Consider the following 25,833-nt stretch of genomic DNA (forward strand, 5'->3'; position numbering starts at 1 on the left):
TGAGTTGTACATCATCGTTTGTTTTTCCTGGGGACTTCAGTGTACCAGGTCTAATCCTTCTTGGAAGAAAGCAGCCTCTCACCTTTCGGTGGTGTGTTTATAGGCAGGTCGCTGGAGTGCACCCTTTCATATCTGATGGCACGCACATTACCTAACATAGTACCAAGCTTATCCTCATTCTACCCAAACCACCTCCTTATTCTCTCATTGGTACGCCCAGTGTTCTTGATACTCGGTTCTAAGACCTTGAAATCATTCCTGACCCTTCTTCCACTCCCTGCAACATCTAGTTAGTCTCCAGGACACAACAGGCTTTCTTCACAGTGTTTCTCCTCCCGCTCTTTGTTTCTGTTTTTCATTGCCACCACCTGAGTCCCAGGACTCATTACTCCTAGGTCACTGTAACAGTCTTCTAATTGGTCTCCCCTCCTCCCGCCCCCCCAAGTCACTGTCTTGCACTCTACTGAACTGCTCACATTTGAGATCCTCCGATTCTGAGCACACCAGCTCCTAGCTTCAGCTGCAGTTACCCAAGAGAACCAATCAAAATGGATTTTTTTGTCTCCTCTATAAACTATCCATAGTCCCAACTTACACACATATCAGTTAATGTTTATCAGCCACCATAATGATGCACCTCAGGAATTTTATAATTTACTCCTTTCTCCTCAGGGAGATAGCTATAAGTATCATGTGATACTACTGTTAGTAATGGGTGGTTTTTTTTTTTTACAATTTTCAATAAGATATATAGAACTTGAATTTTTGTGCATGTGATTTCATTATTGTTTAGAAAAATGGTTTATTCCAGGAAATCACATCACTCGCTATAGTTTTACCAGTTGCAAAAAGGAAATGCATACTTTGTAAAAACAAAACCAAACAAAAAAATCACCTTATTGTATAAAGATGCTGCTTTTATTCCAAGAAAGACATTTTTGTGGCAGAAAAAAGTATCTTCTCATATAATGAAAGCAAATTCTGAAACTAAAAAATACTTAAAGAAAGTGCCAGACCTTAGAAAGGTGGCCCTTTTATATGTTATATCAGGTAGTCTATAATTTAAATACAAATGAACCCATTTATAGAAATTAAGGCAGATAATAAGGAAAGTCTAGAGTTCCTTTAAAACTGAGGGTAAGTACAAAGTATTTTACAAGTATTTTAAAAAGAGCATTCAAAACCATTAAAGACTACCCTGGTCATAAGCTAACAAAAAGGCAAGTGCATTTAGTGTTAGAGTAAAATACAGGAAACCGTACCAGCAGCCAAATAATCATGCACCACAGTAGTGCTTCTGGGACCTCAGCAATCATTTCCAAAAGGTGGCTGGGGCCTGCAACACAACCAGATTTAAAGAAAGAAACCGTGGGAGTTCCAGGGTGGGTTGTGCCAGCACTTATCAGAAGGAACATCTGACACAAAATATATTCAGTCGACATGGAATTAGTTTGTATCATTCGTCTTTGAGTAATCTAGAATGACAGGTGTCTCCCCTGCCACCCTTTTCCTGCTTTCTTCCGTTATAAAGCATGTTTTACAATCATTTTGTTTTTCGATAGGGATCATATGCAATGGTCAAAAGAGGAAGAAGCAGAAGCCAGAAAAAAAGTGGAGGAAAACTCAGCTGTGCGAGTCCTTCTGGAAGAGCAAGGTAGGCAACTAAGTGTCATACCTCCTGGAGCCTGGTTTTTCTCTTTGACCATCCACTGATTCAGTTCACACCTCGGGCTCTTTTCCTCCTAATTGTGTCATTACTTTGGGGAGTTCTTTGCGTCCACCTATGCCATCTACTTATTCCATTTGGGAGAATGCCCAGTTTTTCCAGTTTAGTGGGACCAAGCTAATGAAATAAATAATGTATTCACCTTGTACTTGCTCTCTTTTTAGCCATATTGTTGCTTTTTCTGGGAGATATACCCACATGGGTGGCATTTCAGACAAGATAGGAAAACATAACTTTAAATTTTTCCTCTTGCTGTGAGTCCTTTAGTATCTGCTGTGCGCTTCACTTGTTAGGAATATTCAACAAATTCAAACACTTTGAGCAAAGAAGGTAAAGTTGTATCAAAATGTTGCTGGTCTTTTAGGATAAATATAAAGTTTCAATAAGGATTTAAGATAACTTTTCTTGAAGGCTATGCCAGCCTTAAAAAATAGCTTTGGAAAAATTGATCTGTGCTACTATCACAAAAACAGAAAATGTGTTGCTGAGGATGTAAAGAAATGGGAGCCCTTACGCATTGTTGGTGGACTTGTAAAATGGTGCAACTTTTATGGAAAGCAGTATGGAAGCTCCTTGAAAATTAAAGATGAAACTACCACATATGATCTAGCAACCTCACCCATGGACATAAAGCAAAAAATAAAAAATAAAAAATAAATGAAAGCGGTGTCTCGAGAGATATTTACACATACATGTTCACAGCAACACTGTTCACAGGATGCAAAAGGTGGATGCACCCAAATGTCCACTGACGAATAAACGGATGAACGAAATGTGGTAGGTACGTACACGGGATTATTATTCAGCCTTAAAAAGGAGGAAAACCCTCTCACGTGCTATAACCTGGAGGAGCCTGGCGGACATTAATGATGTGGAGTAAGCCAGTCACAGAAAGGCGAATACTATATAATTCCACTTATATGTGGTATCAAAAGTAGTCACATTCATAGAAACAAAGTAAAATGGCTGTTACCAAAGCCTGGGGAACCGGGAAACACAGAGTTGTTGTTTAATGGCTGTAAAGTTTCAGGTTGGCAAGATGAAAAAATTCTAGACATCTGTTTCACAGCAACGTGAATATACTTAACACTATCAGACCGAACACTTAAAAATGGTAAGTTTTACATTATGTGTTTTTACCACAGTTTTTTTAAAAGCACTCCAGAAAACGGCCTGTGCCCTCACTCCATTGCTGGGAGCCCATGGACACTTAGCTGAACACCTACACTCTCCACATACGAGTTTTTACCTGACTTTTTTTTTTTTTTAAATATATCTTTATTGATTTCAGAGAGAGGAAAGGAGAGGGAGAGAGAGAGATAGAAACATCAATGATGAGAGAGTCTTTGATTGGCTGCAGCCCGCAACCCGGGCATGTTCCCTGACCCGGAATCGAACCCTGATCGCCTGGATCCTAGGTCAACGCTTAACCACTGAGCCATGCCTGGCTGGGCTACCTGACTTTTCTTAAAATCATTTTTTCTTTAACACAGCTTGGTTTTTTTTTTCCTTTTTATAAAAAATCATTTATTGAAGTACCAAATACAGAAATTAATTCTCACAAAACTCAATGAATTTTCCAAACACCCACATCAAGAAACAGAATATTGCCCGGCCGGGCGTGGCTCAGCAGTTGAGCATCGACCTAGGATCCAGGCGATCGGAGTTCGATTCCCGGTCAGGGCACATGCCCGGGTTGCGGGCTCGATTCCCAGTCGGGGGCATGCAGGAGGCAGCCGATCAGTGACTCTCTCATCATTGATGTTTCTCTCTCTCTCTCCCTCTCCCTTTGTCTCTCTGAAATCAATAAAGAGATATATTATTAAAAAAAAAAAGAAACAGAATATTACCAGCAACCCAGAAACTTCCTCATGTTCCTTCCCAATGACAGTACTTCCCCCAGCCCCTCAGGCCCCACAGTGGGCAACCACCATTCTTCTGGCTTCTAACACCATGGGTTAGTTTTGCCAAAACAATTTGATTCTGGTCTTGACCACTTCTCAGTCCCTCTTGTAACAATATCAGTGTAGCCATTAGATACAGCACGTGTCAGGAAACTATGGCCACAGGTCAAATCCAGCCCACTGCCTGTTTTTATAAATAAAGTTTTATTGGGACACAGACATACTCATTTGTTTATATATTTTTTATGGCTTCTTTTAAGCTATGTCTGCAGAGCTAAATAGTGGCAACAGAGGCCATATGTAGCCCACAATGACTACTTACTGACTCTTGAAAGAAAAGGTGTGCCAACACCTGAGATACAGTTTGCAGGGCAGGCCGATCAGCTGTTCTGAGACTCTCTAGGGAAAGATGTTTACATTCCTCTGCATTCCAAGCATAGTGAAAATCACTAATCCCACTGGTAGTTTATTGTTCTAGTGACTTTAGTCAACAATTGAAGCTAAAGTTTGAAGCAAAAGTAGCTGTGGAAACTGAGCTAAGGAGACAGCCCTCGTTAGCTGCCCTTACCAGTGAAGGGGACAGCTCTAGCATCATTTGCTCTTCCCGAGAGCTTGTTCTCTTTTCTTACCCTAAGCTTGAACGTGTCCTGGAGAGTGGACAAGAAAGATGAGTACCTGACCCACAATGGAACAGTTCTATTTTTATGAGGTTCCAGCCGTCCAGTCCAGTGTGGGATATGACCAGGGAGAGCTGGGGTTGGATTTGAGGGTGCATGCCAGTGGCAGTTCTGCTTACAGATCAGCCAACATTGCATTCCTTTCAGGAACTCTGTCACACTGTTTCTGAGGAAGTATAATTTTGCTTCTTTGCCAGCAGCTGCACAGACATATTTTCCACATTACTCAAGCTTCTGCTAGTGGCCACCTGGATATGACAGAAAGAGTCAAGCCTAAAGTAGTGAATTAAAAGTTATCAGTCATCTTAATTCCTTTCCAGGAAGTTAAAAATTATGCACAGTGTATTTCCTGATAATTTGAAAAACTGACGATTTTTTTTTTCACAGTCTTTTGAATATTTCTGTTTAGAACATAAATAGATGAGCAGTGCTGATAATGTTCCCTTGCAGTGCTCTGCACGCGGCTGCCTATTTTGGCCTATTTATGTTAACAGTGAACTTGAGTGAAGCTAATGAGAAGGTTATTTTAGGGCCTTGGAAACTGCAGTAAAGTAAAATGACAGTTCCCACAGAACCATAGTGTGACTGAAATAGAAAGGTGGTGACTGGGCTCTCTGTAGAAGCAGGAAAAGCGGGCTGGAGGGGACTGATGATACTGCTTTGAAGCGTTTGGTTTGCTTATTAGCATGTCCAGTCTCTTTCTGAGCCAGTTTGCTGGCTGCCATGGAGACACAGAACGTTTTAAAATGACTCAAAGTGATTGAGGTTTCTGCTGGGTCCCATTGGCATCCCCCCGTAACGTTACTCAGTGCATGGGCTTCATACATGTCAGGGAACCAGGAGAGGGACACACAGTGAGGGTGACTGGTCCGTCGCGCTTAAGCAAGGTTGCACAGAGCGGCAACTGAGGCTGCTGTGAGAGCGGCAAAGAAAGAACACTTTTGTATGGAGAAACTGTTGAGTGACATGACATTGCAGTGAGAGTAAATGCCTACTCAGCCGCCCAGCCCAGTCTCTGCCAGGGATCATAGAGCCTCTAGTCTGCAGAAGACCTCAGTAAGGCTTCTAATTTGATATTTTATGTCTCTGATGAAAATGGGTCAAGGTGAGTAGATCTGTTTAAAAGCTCTACTGACCCAAACTTTGTGAAAACCCAAAGGAAGCTCTGACCCAGTTCTCCCAGTCTTACCTAGGAGAGTTCTAGGTCTTTTAAAAGAGCCATTTTTCTCCCATCACAAAGTATCCCATTTGCACTTGTTATACAGCATGAGCACTGTTTATTGATTTTATCTCACTTACTTTAATGCCATTGGGAGGAAATACTAGTTGTTCCATGCTGACCAATTTGCCAGCACATTTCTTCTGGTCTCGGTGTGTGTCAGTCTGTCCTGTCATTCCCATGTCCCATTTCTCAATGTTGTCTTAGCTGTTGGTGAGAATTGAATTCAGGAAACACCCTCACAGTGCTGAAAATAAGAACTTATCCATCACAAATGACACAGCCTTTTTTGCTGTGAGACAGTTGACATTCATTTTTGTGATTAAAATGCATAGCATCCTGGCTCTCATTAGCAATATTTATTTCAATTAGATGCCCAGATTAATGATTTTTAATTCCACATATCCTTTGGTAATTTCTTTTAAATTTTATTATAGCTCATATTTCCTTTAAAAGCAGGCTAATTAGAGAAATGAGAGAGATTCATTTGGCAGTTTTTGAGTTAACATGATTATGTTTTATAATTTTCTAAAAACATCTCCAGTGTGTTATATCTCAGCTGGTTATTTAGCAATGTAATGGGTTTTTAAAACTTAATAACAAAAGCAGCTGCAATTTTTACTCTAAAATATCCTTGTAAATAACCACGTAGCTAGGATGAATTATCTGTGTCAAGCAAAATAGTAAAAGAATCCCACTGTACCTTGCCTTGTGAATACCTTACCACTTGAGAGTATCCTATGTGGAAAAACAAAAAGTAGCTAAAAGTTTTTTGTGCTGATAAATTTAGGGTATTGTTTATAAGTCAGCTTTGGGTGTTTAAAATTTCATGCAGTGCTATTAGAAATGTACTTTTCATTTCATAATTTTAAGAGATTTTCTTATTAGATGGTGAAGTTTATCAATGACATGTGGAAATTTCCAACTTTGAGAGATCAGACATTTGTGTAATTGATGTGCAAAAATGACTTTAAATTGCTTTTTGTTACACTGCAACTTAAAATAAATTTTCCTAATTTATATTAATCATATCATATATGTCAGATACATAAATGGTTTAATTCCTTTTCTGAGTTGTGATATTCAGTGTGATTCAAGGTAATTCTGAATATTTAAGTATGGGTAGTGTGTCAAATTCTTTCTTCCCCTCAGTAGTACTGAATTTAATAAGTGAATAATTGAGAAGTTGCTTCATCTGGCTGTGGTTAAACACACTATTACATCCCTTTTATTGCCGTTGGCATAGAGCAGTTAACTCTGAATTGGCAACCTAGGAACGTGAAAGGAAAAAATACTCCTCCAAGAAAAACTGATCATTAATATACCTGTTTAGAAGGTCAGTTGGACAAGATGAAGACGGCACATTTCGCCACCCTATATTCTTTTATCGTTATTGGCCTGAACTTGAGATAAGTTAACCGCAGGTTGAAACTAAACGTTTCACTCATGGTCAAGAAAGTAGCTCCTCCAGGTCCCCTGTTATCACAGATTCCCTTGCAGTTCAGGAAATTAAATCATACACTGAAGGAGTTTATGTTGCCTCACAACCATAATTATGAGTTTGATTGAGCTCCCATGGGGCCTCAGAAGCTCACACATTACTGGTAACTATGGAATTTCCAGGATTGATTGGAGATACTGCTGAAAACACAACTTTAAAAAACAAACAACCAAAAAAGTTCCAGCCCGTTAACCTTCCCCCATCCCATCCTGGGTGCTGTTCCTGTTTTGTTCCTATGCCACAAACCCATCTATTCTCATAGAGCGTTTTATGTTGCCATTGCTCACCATAATTTCATCATGTAAGTTTGCATAATTTATATTTTCTATAATTTAAATGAGGTTTAATTAATTCTGTATTTCTGACCTTTCTTTATGAAGGTTTACACTGATCAGCATTATTTTTACAATTTATTTGTAAGTCATGCTGAGGTTTTAATTTTAACTTGATGTTTTATAATGAGAGGAAAGTATAGAATCAGAAAAACAGAGATTAATTTGCAACAGCATGGATGGACCTAGAGGGTATTATGCTAAGTGAAATAAGCCATACAAAGACAAATCCTATATGATATCACTTATATGTGGAACTAAAGAATGAAGTAAATGAATAAACAAAGCTGAAACAGATTTACAGATACAGAGAACCGATGGAGGCCAGAGGGGAGGGGTATTATGGGGTGGGGTAAAATAAGGTGATGGGGTTAAAAAGTACAAATTGGTGGTTACAGAATAGTCACAGGGATGTAAAGTACAGCCTAGGGAACAGAGTTAACAATATTGTAATAACTACGTATAGTACCAGGTGCAGACTTGAATTATCAGAGGGAACACTTTGTAACCTACACGAAGGTCTATCCTCTCTGCTGTACGCCTGAAACTAATACAAAATAGTGTTGAATGCAGAAATAAAGTATCAGCAGAAACTTGAAAATTAAAAAAAAGAAAAACAGATTATTTTCAGAGATATTTTGGAGGGAGTTACTACTGACTTTTTGTTAGGAGGGCAGCGTGGTGTAATGGTGTCAAGAGCGTGATCTTTAAAGTTTGATAGGCTTGGTCCAGGCCCCCACTCTGCTGGACCTTGGGAAAATTTTTTAGCCCCTCTGACCTTGAATTTCTTTGTAAATTGGAATAATATGTCTCTTTAAGGGGTGTTATTAGGATTAAATGGGAAGAAAAATCCAAGTAAAGCATTTGACATAGTGCCTGGCACATAATCAATACTCAATATGTGTAACTCTTGTTATTTTTAATGATGTTGTTATTGGTATAATGATTTATGTAATTGTTTGGGGGATTTTCCTCCTAATTCAAGAGAGGAAATGCTTGAAAAAGGCTTGAAAGTATATATATTAGCATACCCTGACGATCATCTTGTAACTGTATTCAGGTCCTTTTGAAAGATTTCATAGGCCAGAGCTGAATTTAGATGCTTGTTATATTTGGTATCTCTACCAGATTCCAGTCACCTACCGCAAATTCATTTTCTTTATAAATTGTAGAAATTAAAATAGTAATATAGGCTCATATTTATTACAGCAATCTTATCCAAAATTTTGTAGTTTGTAGACTGATAACGTTTAATGCTCTCGGTAGGTTTCTGGGGTTTAATGGGGAAGTATATAGACTTTTTAGAGCTTGAGCATTGAGGTAGATTCAACCCCTCATTAAATGAGGGAATTGTGTAGACAAGCTGAACGAAGAGTCAACTAAGATTATTTATCTTTGTGTAAGATTTAGATAAAACTTTGCAAAAGAAAAAACTATGTAATAACCTTTAAATTGTTACCATCATTCCAGATTTTCACGTGATTGTAATAAATGAGTGTGAAATAAAGTTTTGAGTTGCAATCAGTGCATAAACTATTCTGTGTGAATGTCTTCTCTTATTTTCCTTTTCATTTTAATTGCTGAGCAAGGTTATTCTGTTTTGACCTGCACGGTTTGCTTGGTCATGGTTTGTTGGATATTTGAGTTATCTCCCATGTTTCCTCTTATAAATAACACTGCTATGAATATCTTTTCTTTCAAGTTACTCCCCTGCTGTCTACCTCCCTACACCCCAAATAATTCTCAGGGGAATATTCTGCAAATTAATCAAGGTATAGTATTACATTCTATTTACTGAAAGGTTCAAAATCACTTCACAAGTAGCTTGGTATTGGAAACGCAGATACTAGAGATTTGACTAAATGTAGGTCTTGTTAGGTGGTTGCTTTTCATTAAGCAGAAAAACCTTCTACCAGCATAGAGTGAGTTGTAAAGAGAGTTTTTAAGGTAAAAGAAGGCAGGTGCAAGAAGACACTGGGGAAATTAGACAGTTTCTTAATTCCTCCTGAGTATGATTTTCAGTGTAATTTTTTTTCTTTGTATACCAAGTATACTTCAATTTTTAAAAGTAGAGATAGGACTATTGTAAAAATAAAGATGTAGCATTTTTAGATTAATCATAAATAGGCTTCCTTCCATCAGTTCAGATGTGAGCATGTCTTGGACTTCAGCATCGCATAATTCTTTTGTTACAGAGATCTGCTTTTGTTTCTCAGGCCTTAAATACAGATGGGAGTTTCTGTCTTTCTAGCAGTCCTGCTGCCAGATACAGTTCAGCCTTGATGGGAAGGAAGTCTTGTGGCCAAATGGGTGGAGATCCATGGTACAAGGCCATAAAGATAAAAATGGAAAGGAAAGGAAAACTACAAGGGCTTCAGAACAGGGCTCTGTAACGGAGGAACCTGACTATAGGCACTGCTTGTTCTGAGGGAGGGGCTTCTTTAAAGTTATGAAAAAAATGAGTTTGTTATTTTCATTTTTAGTTTAATTTCTTTTTGGTACATAGTAATTTCACACAGATCAAAACTCAAGTGAAAACTTTCTACTAAGCTCCCCTCTTTTGAGGCAACCAGTATTACTAAGTCTGTAATTACTAATCCTTGCAGAACTATGCTGTACGTATACAAGTAAATATGTATATGCATGTATGCTTTTGTGTATGCACACACATGTGTTCTTTTTCTTTTTCCCCCCTAACCAATGGTTGCATCATAACATGCTGTTCTACACTTTGCTTTTAGGTGTAACATTGAATCTTGGAAATTATTCTATATCAATAGGTTTTTTATTCTTTTTTTAAAAAAATTAAAAAAATATATCATATGTCTACATTGGGTGAAAGTAATTCTTAACCCATGGATTAGGCCTGGGGAGTAGGCCTGGTACATAATAGTATCCAAGAAATGTTTGTTGAATGAATGAGGGAGGGAGGAAGTGAATTAGTTTGTTAATTTAAGGTACAGATAGAGTCAGAGAGCTGAGAATTCCTAAAATTATGAGCCTCTTGACTGAACTCTGACCCTAGAATCCAGTGAAACCTAAGGCATAACATCACAAAATGCATATCTCTTTTAAAAAGGCATCAGAAATTCTCTTTAAGGTTTCATATTAGGAGATGTCAAGAGGAAGAGATGCCTCTGGAGGTGGGGAAGGAATGGAGTTATGGGGTGACCCCTAAACTCCAGGAGTCAGGATACAGACATGGTCCTGGTTCTGCTGTGATGGGACTCTGGGCTCTGGAACAACTGGGTTCATCTACTCTGTGCTGTCTTTCTTCCAGGGCAAAACAAAGGTCTCAGAATAGATTGTTTCAATGGACCATTCTAGCTCCAAGATTATGTCATTTATAATACTACAACTTCCTGTCTGATTGCCAATTTCCATAGACATTGTGTTGAAACTGCATTCAGACAGACAAAAAAGGTGTCCTTTCTTTAGGATAATGAAGAGCCTTACAGGTTATTGGTAAAAATGTGATTATTAAGATTCCAAGGATAGACTGTAGAAAGTAGTTTGCAATGATTATATTCCTCACAAAAAACTGAGACAGAAGCAGATGAACTAAATACCCCGCACACTGACACATCTCCAGAGAATTGATACTGTGTAGTTTTAACCTGTAAGAGTTTTTTAGAAAATCATTATATAATTATAATTATTAATAATTATAATATTAAAGTTATTCCATAGTAAAATACTTGTTGTAAATGATAAATAATATATATAATATATTTAACAGGTTTAACTATTAAATAGATTTAGCTATTAGGATAATGACTAATGGTAAATGTAATTCATAGTAAAATAAATCTTTTTTTTTCTTTTCATTTTAGTTAAGTATGAGAGTGAAGCTAATAAATATTGGGACACATTTTACAAGGCTCATAAGAATAAGTTTTTCAAGAATCGTAATTGGCTGTTGAGGGAATTTCCTGAAATTCTTCCAATTGATCAAAAAACTGAAGAGAAGACAAAAGAATTATCATGGGATCGTGTACAAACTAATGCTGCAAATTGTTTCTCAAGAAAGCACTGCCCTACTATGCCTGAAGAAACAAATTATGATAAGAAAAGTTCTGGCTTGTCGGATGGTCAGAGCAAAGCAGAATCTGGTTTATCCAGCCTGGACTCTGAAGAACGCAGAAAAGGACCTCCGAAGACCGAGCTCTTTCCTGGTAGCAAAGCCACTTTCAGAATCCTGGAGGTATGTACTGCAGGGCCGAAGATGGGAGGTGGGAAATCATTTTAAAATGTACATTCCATGTTACTTTATTAATGATACAGGCTTTTTTAGGGGGAAAATAACCAAATCTAAATAAATTTTCAGGATACTTTTGAGCATAAGAAAATTTAAGGGACTCATATCTTTAATCATTCAAGTTTTAAGTTTGTGGTTTTAATTTTTTTTTTTCATTTGTCTGTTTTAATTTTTAACTTGAAGGCAGTTTTAAATAACAATGAAGTTTTGGCCTTAATTTCTATCTCTCTCTGTTATTCTTTTTAGATGAAATAAGTGAGATATATAATATACTACAGTCTAGTGTAGACCTTGATTTTCTATTTTTAAAAACACACTTTTTCCTTTTGAGTATAAAGGTAGAATATATTAGTAACAGAGAATTTCCTAAAGAGTAAATAAGAGAAATAAAATTATCTATAATCCCACTGTTAACATTCTACCTACATTTTCTCCTTTTGTTTGTAGTGTTTTATGTAGTGGAGCTATACAAAGCCTGTATTTTGAGGTCTTGCTTTGTTTCTATTTAACATTATATTGTAAGCTGTTTTCCCTATTTTTAAAATTTTTTCTATAAACATTTTCATGGCTACAAAATATTTTATTATGTGGAGTACTATAATTCTACTTATCTTTTTTCACACTACTAAACATTTAAATTGTTTTCAGGTTTTTACAGCAGACACCTTTGGCATTAGACTTTTCTGCATTTTCTTTTATTATCTTGGGTTAGATTTACTAGTTCATAATTTATAAAAATGTTTAATACTCTTAAGATAGATTGCCAAATTGCTTTTTAAGAAGTTGTACTAATACCAGTTCACAGTTCATTGCATTATGTGTCTGTTTCAGCACGTCCTCATGAATTGAAATATTCGTATTTTAGTGCTATTCACCTTTATAAGACAAAAATTTTACCTTGTTTTAATTTCCATTTGATTATTAAATAGGTCATATAGTTCTTCAAATGTTTAGAAGCCATTTGTGCTTCTTTTGTGTTCTCTGTATTTTCTTTGTTTATTTACCTGTAGTTTTTTTTGTTTTGTTTTTTAATGAGCTCTGCCCTTTATCATATTTATTGCAAATGTGTGTGTTTTTGTTGTTTTTTGCTTTTTTTGTTAATTCTCACCCATGGATTTTTTTTTTTTTCCATTGACTTTTTCGAGAGAGTGGAAGGGGAGGAAAGAGAGAGGAAGGGAGAGAGAGAGCGATGGATTGGTTGCTTCCCGAACATCCCCAGTGGGCAGGGATCGAGCCTACAACCCAGGTACATGCCCTTGACCAGGAATCAAACCCTTGACCCTGTGGTGCAAGGGCCGATTCTAACCACTGAGCCACACTGGCCAGTGCTCAAGTGTTTTTTTCACAATGTTTTGGTGATCTTTTAATTCAGTTTATTTTGGTTTTTGGTGTATAAAATTTTTCAATGTTTCCATAGTCAAATTTCTCAGTATTATTCCATTGCTTTTGAGTTTAGAAAACTCTCCTATACCAGAGGTCCAGTACATTTCTTCTAGTGTGTTTTTTGGTTTTTTTTAATAAAAAATTTCACATTGGTGAGGAAAATTTAACCTTGTTTTCATGGTATTTGTTTGTTCTTTTAACTTTAGGTTGGCTGTGGTGCTGGAAATAGTGTTTTTCCAATTCTGAACACTTTGCAGTGAGTTTCAGAGTTTTCTCCTACAAAATTCTATATACATGTGGGATGTTGAGAAAGTCTGGGAAAATGTCGTCACGTATGTGCCAATGGTATTCTTGTTCCCATATAAACAATGACTAAGGCAAATTTTAAAAGCAGCGTCTTAGTCTTAGAGCCTGACTTCAGGTTTACTCTGAAAACAGTGTCTCACAGCCATGGGTTGTCCACCATGGGTTGAAGTATTTTTTAAGCTCCTGTTTGTGTGGATGAGTGAATAAGAGAGAAGAGGGTTGCTCCTTCCACTAAGCTGTGAATGGCTAAGCTTAAGTGGATGGAAGGGGCAGAGATGTCTTCCTGGCCTGCCCACCCCTTCTCGCCACCTCGCCTGATGTGTCAGGATTTCTGAGACAACAAGGCACCTTACAAAACTTTTCTAACACCTTTTACCTATGGCTGGTCTGTCAAGTTTTTGTGTTTTTTTGTAAAGTTTACACATAGCTTTTACATTCTTTTTCCATTTATAAAATCAACATAAGCGCATTCTAGAACATTTCCATTACAGGAAATGGGGGGGGGGGTTACCCATCATCCCCACTATCCTAACATAGCTGCTGACAGAATTTGTGTTGTAATTCTTTTCAGTCTTTTCTCTATGCATATTTTTAATTTACCAATGCTATTTTTTAACTTTCATTATGAAAATATAAAAGCATTCGGAAAAGTAGAGTATTACACAGTGAATCCCCATGTACCCACCACCTCCATTAATGCAAATATTATGATACTTTATCTTTAAATATGACATGTCTTACGATGTATCTCCAAAAAATCAGGACAGTCTCCAATACTGTTATAAACCTAACATAATTATAGTAAGTAATTGCCTAGTAGCATCAACCAACCAGTTGAAGTGGCCAGGCAGAAGTGATGCTGGCAGATTTGCAGTTCTGAATGGCTTTCCTCTTTTTGTGCTTATTTCCTTTGTCTTCCCTTTTCCAATTTTTGGACTGAAATTTCTTGTTCTTTATAGCACATAGCCAGGTTCCCCTCACTCCAGTGATCTCCAAGCTTATAATACACAACATAAATCTAGTACATTGGCAGTCGATTATGTGCTACTTTATGACTCATCTCAAGGCATTATTTAGCATGTCATTGCTTTATGTCTTATCTCTCCAACCACTGTTTATATTCCTTGAGGGAGCAAGCATATTTTACCCTAATCTGATTTTCTAGATACCCTAACAGTACAGTATAGATAGTTTGAGCTCAGTACATACTGACTCGTTAATATCTCTGATTCCCCACTTGTTAGTTGTATTTTCTCCCTCTGCTTCTCCCTTCAACTAATAATTGCAAGCTCTTGCCTTCTCACTCCCCAGCTCTTCTTGCCTGTGTCTTTATTTTGCCTCGAATCTACATTTTAGAAGTCACTGTAGCTCAGTAATCTGAGCTAATTAATTCATCTGTAAAAGGCAACCAGTGATTAACCTTCCAAAAGGAAGATTTTTCCCTCCCACCTAAGAAATTATGTTTTATTACTTTTGGAGAGTACAGGGTTAATGTTTTACATTTTCAGAATATTTTACCATAATTAGACCTTCAGGATTGAGAAGTCATATTGTTCTCCAAGGATCATTTAATTCTTAAACCCCTTGCCAAGAGAGTGCTTGCTGGTGTGGTGGTGGTAGTGATATTTACACCTGCTTGCTGGGAGAAGGGCCAAGGCAGTCAGCTGATTTTACAGAAAAGCTCTGGAAAGTCGTTGAGTGGTCACAAGACCTCAACCTGGGCTGCTGATGCAGTGGGAGTTCAGTCTCAGAGGTCAGGCTGCCATCCTGGCAGGCACATGGCGAATGGCCGGTGCTTTCCTTTAGCAACTAGATTGTTCCGTATTGTGTGGGTGTTTAGTAACTGCTGCCCAAAAAGAGACTGTGTATCTTTCACAATGAGCTAGACGTGCCAGGGTCCAGAGAAGCATTTTGAATTAAATGAAAGTTTTTACAAAACCATGTTAAGTCCTTAAGTTTTTAAGTTCCTGGGAGGCAGAGAGAGATCTTCCTCTAATGATACGGTAATGATAGTAGCAACAGCAGCAGCAACCTAATAACGACTAACATTTATTAGGTGCGCAGTCTGAATTGGACACCTTTCTAGAAACTACTTATATGAATCTATCTATCCTCACAAGCACCTTATTTATCTCTGTTTTAAAGATGAGGAAACAGAGTTACAGAGAGAGGATTCAGTACTGGTGAACTTTTCAGAGCCAAATTCTGTTCCTCACACTTGAATTTATTTGGACAGATCTTAAATCAAGTGTCCATGCCTAGGGCCACAGAACAAGTGAGTTGTACGTGAACATACTACTCATCAATGAGTGGCATTTAAGAGTATAGTCTGAGCCTGGGTGAGATTTTGCTAAATGCATATTTGTGCTTATCGGCCATATTTATTTAAAAGCCCTCCTTGCTTGAAATACTTCCTGAATCAAATCAGAAGTTCTGATTATGGGCTTCAAAGGCCCACCTGTGTGTCCCGCCTCACACCAGTTTGGGCTCTTGGGATCGGCTCCATTTCTCATCCCTGGTGTGTGGCCCCCACCTCTAAACCCTTATACCATTTCCTCTTCTCCCCACTTAGCAATGCCGTCTCCTCCTTCAGAATTCTTCAGAAGCCTACCCTGTCCACACCCCTGTAGTAGTTGAATAAAACCAGTTATGCCCCCACATAGGCTATAAAATCCACAGCAGCCAGGACCATACTGATAATTCACATTTAGTGACATACTGATCTCTTTCTGTGATTCAGACACTTCCTGAGCAACATAATGCAGGATTTGATACCAGCATATGAGGGATGATCAAGAAGGACACTGGCCCACAGAATTCAAAAGGTCCAGCTTCCCATTAACAACCATGGTCCAGCCATTGTTACTGAGTTTCAGATAAAGGTCAAACAGAACTTGCTGAAGTTCAGTGGAGGCCAATTAAAACTAGTCAAGATTTTCACATGGGTAAACCTCTCCACCACACGCCACCCTGGGAGAAAAAAGCTAAGTTTACTTGCTTTATTTACATTTTGTAAGTAAACCAACTAAGCCTTGAAGAATAAGTTAGATTCACGGAGTTAGTAAGTGGCAAATCTAAGATTAAACTCAGGTCTATTTGATTCTAAAATTTATCCACTTATTACACAGTTTCATTCACTACTTTGTATCCTAATGCTTGGTATATATATGAGTCTCAATAAATGTTTGACAGTAACTTGAAAAGATAACTATATTAGAATTAATATATTAGTGTTTTATTCATTAGAAGTCATATTTACATGCTGCATGTGTGTGCATGTGTGTGTGCGTGTGTGTGTGTGTGTTCCTGCCTCATGAGGGCATCAGAGGCCCAGGAGCCAAATGAGTTGTACACACGGGAAGAGGAATGAAGCCCCAAGGGACACGGGTCTGAGGATCCTTGGGGAGGGGTAGAGGTTGCCTAAGCTAAGAGTAGCTAGAGACCATGCTGCAGGAGCAGAGAAGAAAGAGTGCCTGTGAGGGCAGGAGGAGAATGGGGCAGTGCTGATGGGTGGCTCGGGAGTTTCCCATGCAAGAGTGTGATCTGAGGGCAAGTAGGCCTTAGCAATAGAGAGCCTTAAAACTGGGACAGGAATTTTAAGTTAATCCTGTAATTAATAAGTGTTTGAGACAGTGTTGGGTCAGAAGCAACATGAAGGCTACCCATAAACCGCTACAGAGAACAATATCTACCAAGAAGAAATGACAAGCCAAGTGTTGTCCAAAATTCTGTTAAGAAAATACTAACTAGTTCAAACCTAGTGCTCTTTCTTCTGCAGTCTGAGCATATCTGGATTCTAGATTTAGATATGTCTTTTGTTTTCACAGGAATGCTCCAGAGTCCTTTCTTTATTGTTGTGATTTTGCCTCTGGAGCTGTGGAGCTAGTAAAGGTATGCCTTGTATTTTCTTTAAAGAGAGCCATATAAGAATCTGATTTATTTGCTGTTGAAGTTATTTTGGCGGGGGTAGGGGGATGTTTCTGTATCAGATGTTTTCTGTGACCATTTTTAACTGAGCTTTTACTATTTCTGGGAATCATACAATCAACTGATGCCTAAGGTATGACCCTAAAAAATAAAAGTTGTTTTGAATTTAACATGGAGTTCAAGGGACTGGTACACCTAGAAAGGTCAACGGCCCTTACAAGGTGATCTTGTTCATATTTATGCCTGTAAAGCCTTACACACAGTCTGGCACATAGTAGGCATGCATTAAATTAAAATTTTCCTGGGAGGGGGGGGAGTCTGAAAAGGCATATATTGCAAATCTAAAATGTCATAGAAGGTAAGGAAAACGGTGGGAAACCTGGACTTATTTAACCAGTCCCCAAATGCTAGTGAGCATGACCTTAGCAAGAAGAGGTAATGATGGGAAATGGAAAAGAAAAGGAAATTATGTGAACAAAAATGTATAGTAAGCACATAGAACGTTATTTCTGATAATAAGAGTCATAGTTATTCATTGTAGACATTTTCTAAAATACTGAAAAGCCTTAAGGGAGTGATAAAATTTACTTACAATTACACTTTCTAGAGTCCTAGGGTGAATCAGTGTTAATATTTTGGTATATATCCTTGTAGTGTTGTTTTTATAGGTGAATTGTGTGTGTGTGTGTGTGTGTGTGTACTCTAATGCAATCTTTTAAAATATAGTTTATGGAGGCATGGCGCAAGCAGTGGGAGAGAGAGCTGAGGAGCAGCTCTTTGCCTCACAAATAACACAGGGTAGTCTTCCAACAACGCTGACCACTGACTCATAAGACTGCCCTACTCCACTTTTAAAATTAAAGAGGGATTGCAAAGAATATTTGTTATCATGTACAATTGTTAAACTTAATTTTTTATGGCAGCTTTTGAAATAAGCTAACAATACTGAATCAGAAATATAGTGCATTCAAATTTATAGAGGAAAGGCATTTGGGAGAAGTAAAAAAAAAATTTGACTTTCTTTTTTTAAGAACAATACAAGTCTACTAACTACCTTTTTTTCCTTTTTATTTCTTTCCATGACAGTCGCACTCATCCTACAGAGCAGCCCAGTGTTTTGCCTTTGTTCATGACGTTTGTGACGACAGCCTGCCCTACCCTTTTCCAGATGGGATCCTGGACGGCGTTCTCCTTGTCTTTGTGCTCTCGTCCATCCATCCAGACAGGTGAATGAAGCGGAAAGGGCAGAGCAAACGTGTGAAGCAGCTTTATCAGTAGTAGTTTTTAGAACTATCAAAGCAAAAGTGACAATTCTTGAATTTATTGTTTAGTGATCCACGTTATGTATAATACGCAGCCTTTTAAATGCAGTTTCTCCTTCAGACTTTTAGAAAGAAACTGGTCAGACTGCTTCATTAGTGAGCTTTCTGTCACTGTCAGAATGAAGTGAGCACATTCTCGCAAGACACATACCTATTAAAAGTGACAGTGCTTCAAGGAAATTACAAATTCAGAACAGCCTAATAGACTCCCAAGAGGGAAATTGTACTTGGTGATCAGAAACAAACATCTTTGATTTAGCAGCATACTGAACGTTTGCAAAGAGGTGGGCTGTGAATCTATTTGGCTTCACAGGTCTATCCAGGGACTTTAAAAAAAATTATTTTTAAGAAGCCCACTAGGGAATTCGGGGTTATCAAGATCTGCCAGGTTAAACTTCGACCTTTATAATCTAAGGTTGGCCTAGTGGCATTTTTAAATATTTCTGACTTAAATTTTTTTGTACACACACAATGTTTCGAAAAAGTAAACACAGCTTTTCTCCAGAGAGGCATAAAGAGCTATTACCAGCAATTAAAATGATCACTTTTCTTGAAATCCTACCACCTCATATGTATTAAGGCTCATGTGTGGTGTCAGTGGTTGTGCCTTCATAAGGTTTCTTAAATGTGGGTTTTCTACTATGGTAGTAGATTCAGCTCCAGGAAGGAGCCTCTGGCAGTAGATACAGACTTGGCATCAACCACTCTTTGTTTGATGAGTGTGACCCTTTCCCAAAGAGGCTGAGTTACCATGTGCTTCTTTCTTTGCAATTACAAGGTCACTAGGACCCTTTACAGCCTGTTACTTCTCATTCAGAGATGAGCACTTTGACTACTTGTGGAAAAACAAAGTAGATTTCCATATAAATCTGAAAGATATATTTGCACTTAGTGAGATATCTCAGGTTCCATGAAGCTACTTTTTCCTCCCAGTTTCTATAACCTATTTCCTTCTAATGTGTATAAGCTATTTCTGCTAATGTGTTTAGACTATTGGCATTATTCAAGTACTAGTAGAAAGATGTCATCTATGTGTTTTGTTTCATAGTTAAAAGGATGAATAGTCAAAAGGATGGAGTAGGTGGATAGAGAACAAGATTTTCTATTCAACACTCATAACAGGAAATGTTTAAATTCCAAATAAGACCACAAAAAGACTATTTGAAATTAGTTTAGATGATGTATTTTCTTGTGATTTGAGATGAATGTTAAAGAGAAGGCAAAGCAGGTACCTTGGGAAGATTGCTTTTATAGTACAGTGTATTCATTGTATTTATTTATTACAGAATAAATTCAGATGCATCATGTCAGTAGCCACTTTCTTACCTACACGGAAATGATCTAAAAATAAGGTGAAGGAGTAGAAGGAGGGCAATAGTAACTGAAAGGCAAGGCAGTATCTTTAGGGTCATTTAGGACTGTGGTAGTAGATTCTGCCCCATGAAAGTTCTAGAAAAGTAGCTTCTTGTCAACTTGGAAAATCCATGCACAAATGAACAGCAAGCAGCTCAGCTAGACCTTGAGTCTGGGGGTCCCAGCTTAAAAAGGAATAAACTACAGGAGGCTACAAAAGAAGAGCTAACTGTCTTTCTTGTCATTAAAATGAAAGAAAGTATGTTTACCACAGATCCAAGCATACAGTAGGCAGGCAGTACTCATTTAAAGAATGTTTTCTTTCTACTCTTCCTTCATCCAGAGGTAGGCGAGGAGAGTAGAGCTGGCCCAGGTCAGGTAAGAAAGACAAGGGGCCGGGTGCCATTCTCGACTAGTCCGTCTCACTGCCGGCCACCCCGCCCGCAGTCCTCCCTGCCCTGGAACTGCATGGTCAGCCAAGAGGGGATGGTCAAGAAAAGCAGCTCCCACGACCCCTGACATGAAAGGACAGCTGGGAAGAAAGGATTTGCAGAAGGAGGTGGCTGCATTTTGAAGTACAGTTGACCCTTGAACAAGGCGGGGGTTGGGGGTGCTGACCCCCTGCGCAGTTGAAAAATCCACGTACAACTTTTGACTCCCCAAAAACTCAACTACCAATAGCCTACTGTTGACTAGAAACCTTACCAATAACATAAACAGGCAATTAACATATATTTTGGATGTTATATGCATTATATACTGTATTCTTACAATAAAGTAAGCTAGTGAAAAGAAAATATTGTTAACAAAATCATAAGGAAAATACATTCACAGGATGTGCTGTATTTATTGATATCATAAGTTTACATCATCTCTTTATAAGCTAGATTGTCTGTCAGTACCTCCATCAGTATTATCTTACATGATGCAAAACACTGTAGATGTTATACATATTTCTAACACTAGACATCAAAAATGAAAATATATTGTGAAAAAGAAATTCATATTTATTTAAAGGTGTACTGATTCATGCATTGATAATGGAGAAGCAGCAATATGATCACCTTTTGGTAGCATAGTGTAGCCAATATGATTACTTCACGGTAGTAAGGAAATCTCCAAAAAAGTTTCCAATATATTTATTGAAAGAAGTCTGTGTAGGAATGGACCTGTGCTGTTCAAACCCACGCTGTTCAGGGGTCAACTGTCTTTGGCTCTTTGTTTTTTTTGCATTTTTGTTTCATGCTTGTTTTAGTAATAATTGTAGAAAAGAGACTTTTCTCTGTACATAAAACATTTCTCCTGAAAGTGAGTTATTTTAAGGTTTAGATATAGTTTTATTTAATTGCCAAAGCCCAAGGATATAAGCATAGTGTGAAAAAAAACTATAATAAAATAAACAAGGAAAAATACTTTTCTTTTTCCCTTTTATGTACTTATGTTCCAGTTTTTTAAAAGAGCTTTTCATCTAACCATGCCACCTCTTTCTGCTCTCTCTGGTTTTCATAGTTATTTTCATTTTCTCACCATCTACTTCCTCCATAACCTGCCAACCTGGCTTTTCACCCCATTATTCCACTGAACAGTGTTTTAATCGGAAGGAATGTACAGATTATCTGATCCCAAGCCCTCATCTTTAAAATGAAAACATCTCAGAAGCTTTAAGTAGCGTGGATAAAGCAGAGATGACAAGGAATTTGTACACCGGCTGCCATTCACCACTCTCTGCCCAGGGCCGACATTGATCACTGTTTTTATACTCTAATCATCATTCCCAATAAGCCCTAAGAGTTCTTCTCAGTAGAGCTCTGCAGTCAGCCAGTGTCAAGCCCTGGGCATTGATATAAGATCGGAAGTCTTTGCCATCTCTTGCCCATAATCACACATAAGTCCATGAATACTTAACCAAAAACATTAAGTCAAGAACAGTCACAAGGGGTCATACTTGATGGGTAACGAGATGAGTAGAATAAATAATAAAAGAAAGAAAGTAAAGGCTTCCCAGTTTTGAGCTGGGGCTTGCAGCGTGAATAGAATTTAAATAGACAGAGTGAGGAGAGAATTCTTTGAGAGGAAACCATCTGAACAAAGGCATGGACTGCTCAGAGCCAAGCATGTAACACTGTGGCTAGATTTGGTGCTTCAGATTAGGAAGTAGCGGGAAAGAGGTTGGAAAATTAATTGAGCAAAGGAATGATTTGCTAAAACCATCGTTTTAAGCAGAATGATTCATCAGTAATATGTAGGAAGAATTGACAGGGAGAATAATACAGCATGTCAGAAAGTTGTTCTGTTTCCAGGCCTAAGAAGGTAGCAGTGTGTACTAAGGGAGTACCAGTGGGAAACAAAAGAGAGAAAAAATATCAAAGATGTCATTAAAAAGAAAAAGAAGACAGAATTTGATGACCAAATGGTTTTGGAGAGGATAGTGGAAGAAGAGAAAACTGGAAGGGGCTAATGATATCCCTGAGGTGTTACACTTTGGTGAGTAGTAGTACCTTTGAGCGTAATCAGGAAATCAGGAGAAAAGGAGCTGCTTTGGAGGAAAGGTGATTTCTGTTTAGATATGTACAATTTGAGATAGCTCTGACATATTTTTTATCTTGCAAAGAAAGTGGAGTGACGTCTGTTTTTATCTGCCTTGGAACTACTTTAATTTGCTGTAATTATCCGATGTCTATGTGGTTTTGTAGTTGAGCTTTGACTTCATATCAAGCCCTGATCACTTTGGTGACTTCTTGATTCTCTAGGACTTTTGAATCTGATCATTTTTTCTTTTTGTTTTGATTGCCCTTATTTTTTGTTGTTCAGATTTCTTTAGCCTTATTGAGCTTTTTTTATTTTATCTTTAAGAAAGTTAAATGTGGCATGTAGAAAGGATTTGTGCAAACAGTATCTTTCTTTGTTTTCAAAGGATGCAGGGTGTTGTAAACCGATTGTCCAAGTTACTGAAACCTGGGGGAATGCTGCTATTTCGGGACTATGGAAGATATGATAAGACTCAGCTTCGTTTTAAAAGGGGTAATAGTACATTCAGTTTCAGATTATTTTCATGTGTTTGAAAGAATGCCTCATTTATATTTCATGTCAAGGTTTTGTTTTTGTTTTTTTAAGGAATACTAAATTGCTCTTCTCACAATTTTTTTTTTCAGGGCATTGTTTATCTGAAAATTTTTATGTCCGAGGAGATGGTACCAGAGCATATTTCTTTACAAAAGGTGTGCTTATCTATTAGGGGAAATAATTAGCTGTAAAAAAATGTTTTGGTTATTGTTTGCAGAGAGAAAACTCGAAAGCTCTAAAAATGAGGCTTCAATGGTTGATAAAATATTGGATGTCTTCACAAGTTGGTGACTGCACTATTCTACACGAAAGCCTGGAAATGGCCTTCTTGCCCTCTAATCTTTCTCCAGTCGAAACTGCTTTAAGTCATCACTTGTTCCATCCTTATACCCAGATGAAGGGATAGTCTGTTCCATTTTGGAGGTACTGTTAGTCCAGATATGAAAAAAATTGATAATATGCCACAGCCAACGGAAGAAATATGATTTTAAGAGTCCTTAGAAAATTACTTAGCTCTTGTCAATTTCTCATTTAAAAAAGTATTTAAAATGAATTCTGCATTCAAGGACTTTCCCCAAACTTCTGTGACTACTATTATAAAGTGTCATTTGGGGTCTCTGCAAACCAACAAAAACTCAAACAGGTGGCACCTTTCAAAATATTGAAAGCTGTAACCAATAGTGTTGTGTATCTATGCTGTGCTGTGCTAACCTGTTTATACTTGGTGTATTTGTGTGAATAGAAGAAATCCACTTGGTTTCACGTTTCCTTTACCAATTTGTAATAGAGTATTTGCTAGTATAAATGAAAGTTAGATGGTAAGTCATTCCGTTTAATGTTCCATGTTCCTGACTGCCCCCTGCCCAGTCATATGTCACACATTTGATTGCTGTTTTTGTCCCACAGGGGAAGTCCACAGTATGTTCTGCAAGGCTGGGTTAGAGGAGAAGCAAAATCTGGTTGATCGTCGCTTACAAGTTAATAGGAAAAAACAAGTGAAAATGCACCGAGTATGGGTTCAAGGCAAATTCCAGAAACCATACACTTGACACAAAAAAGCTCCAAATTGACATTTTCGTAGCTGAACTCTGTACCATATTGAGGGACAAACCAGAGGACCACACTATTCAAAGACTTTTATACACTTTTCATTTTTGAAAAGACAATCAGAAGGTAATTTATATATTTTGCTGTTTGTCCCGGGTGAGCTCTTTTGTGTATTTTAAGCACATGTAAGTGGTTTGGAAGAGTGCACCATAGCCTGTGTTTTCAAAACTTAATATGAGTAAGCTTGTTTGGGTTTATGATGTCTGATCATTATTTGTTGTCTGATTTTGTAAGCTTTCAATTAAATTACTGTCATAAGTTAGATGATTCTGAGAAGCCATAACCTTCCATTTTTCGGGAAGTGGAGAAAATCACCTACTCTATTTATATATTAGTCAAACACACTTTACCTCCTCTCCAGTGTTACCTGGTAGCAGAAAGGCAGCTCACCTTGTTTCCAGGGAAAATCACAAACCCAAGACAAAGGTGTATTTTTTTGTTTATTTTGTCGTCTGTTTTCCCAAAAACTTTTTTTATTTTTAATTCAGAGACTAACGTCTGAAATAGAATTTTAGTTTCTCTTTCCTTTTCTAAAATCGGGAAGTATGACTCATGGTAACATTATTTTCAGATTATTAGGTAGACAAATCATTGTAAGGTTCTCTTTAAGACATCTGTTATACCTAAGAAAACTCTTAAATTGTAGCAATTAAAAATTTTTTTATTGGGCCCTGGCCAGGTAGCTCTGTTGGTTAGAGTGTTGTCCCAATATGCTAAGGTTGAAGGTTCCATCCCCAGTCAGTGCACATACAAGAATCAACCAATGAATATATAAATAAGTGAAACAACAAATTTATGTTCTCTTTCCCTCCCTCCCTCCCTCTCTCTAAAATCAATAAATAATTTTTAAAAAATTTTTATTTACCACTTTGCCTCAAAAAGGATATAAGTTGACTTGCATATTGCACATTAAAAGAATGGGGTATCTAAGATTGGTTTTTCATTTGTTACTAAGTACTTACATTGTGCTGGATTATGTGGAATAATACAATTAACCCTGTCTTCAGAAAGCATAAATAGTATCTAGCTGCCAAAGCAAAACGTACACATCCCAAGCCTATAAATCAAGATTAAAGTAGGGAGCTTAACAGCTAGTGGACTTTGATTATGAGTCACAAAAATCTCGAGGAAATGGACACTCTCTTGAAAGGACCACCATGAGAATAATTCTATTCCCACTGTTTTTCCTTTTTGAATTTACTTAAAATTCAACTTCCTGGAAGAACACGATTGGTGCAACTTAGGTCATGGATTATCTCTTACTAGGCTGGGGCAGAGCAGCTTAATTGATAGTACCACCAGAATGTATAGAATGGAGGAAAGTTCCTCGAAGGAAAAACCAAGACACACTGTATCACATGGTGGTGGTCACAGTAGTAATAGTAGTTCCGAAAAGAAAAAGATTGTTGTGGGAAGGAAAGAGGGAGAATTGGGATTATGGGAGGGGGCGGGTGTCGGACTAGCCCTTGAATGAATGCTCTCAGAAGATGGTGAGAAAATAGATGTATCTGGTGTAGGACATTCATGATGAGGAATAGTGGAGAAAAGATAGGGAGGGGCCAGCTTATAGACAGACTAGAATAGAGGGCACATTGGCTTCTAGTCTCTGGGCTGGAGCTATCCGAGGTTTGTTTGTTTCTGTTTAATCCTAGTCATGGCCTGTTATAAAGGTATTTGGAGAGATTGGTTGAGGGCTCATCTATAGAATGGAATGCAGTGAGGTCAGAGATCAGGAGCAAGGAAGACCACAGAAAG

The 25,833-nt window shown here is 37.8% G+C and overlaps 1 protein-coding gene across 1 annotated transcript in view; it reads left to right on the plus strand.

The window, feature by feature from the left end:
- METTL8 (methyltransferase 8, tRNA N3-cytidine) overlaps nt 1-25,469 on the plus strand; it is a 56,783-nt gene extending 31,314 nt beyond the window's left edge. Inside the window, exons 4-11 of the mRNA XM_087819779.1 lie at nt 1,563-1,654; nt 11,193-11,563; nt 13,207-13,256; nt 17,134-17,197; nt 18,320-18,459; nt 22,823-22,929; nt 23,061-23,126; nt 23,878-25,469. Coding sequence (XP_087675905.1) covers nt 1,563-1,654; nt 11,193-11,563; nt 13,207-13,256; nt 17,134-17,197; nt 18,320-18,459; nt 22,823-22,929; nt 23,061-23,126; nt 23,878-24,020 — 1,033 coding nt within the window. The 3' untranslated portion in view covers nt 24,021-25,469. The remainder of the gene's footprint in view (nt 1-1,562; nt 1,655-11,192; nt 11,564-13,206; nt 13,257-17,133; nt 17,198-18,319; nt 18,460-22,822; nt 22,930-23,060; nt 23,127-23,877) is intronic.
- Nucleotides 25,470-25,833: the final 364 nt, after the last annotated feature.

Source organism: Miniopterus natalensis, chromosome 8 (assembly GCF_054644295.1).
Source record: "Miniopterus natalensis isolate mMinNat1 chromosome 8, mMinNat1.hap1, whole genome shotgun sequence".
NCBI lineage: Eukaryota > Metazoa > Chordata > Mammalia > Chiroptera > Miniopteridae > Miniopterus > Miniopterus natalensis.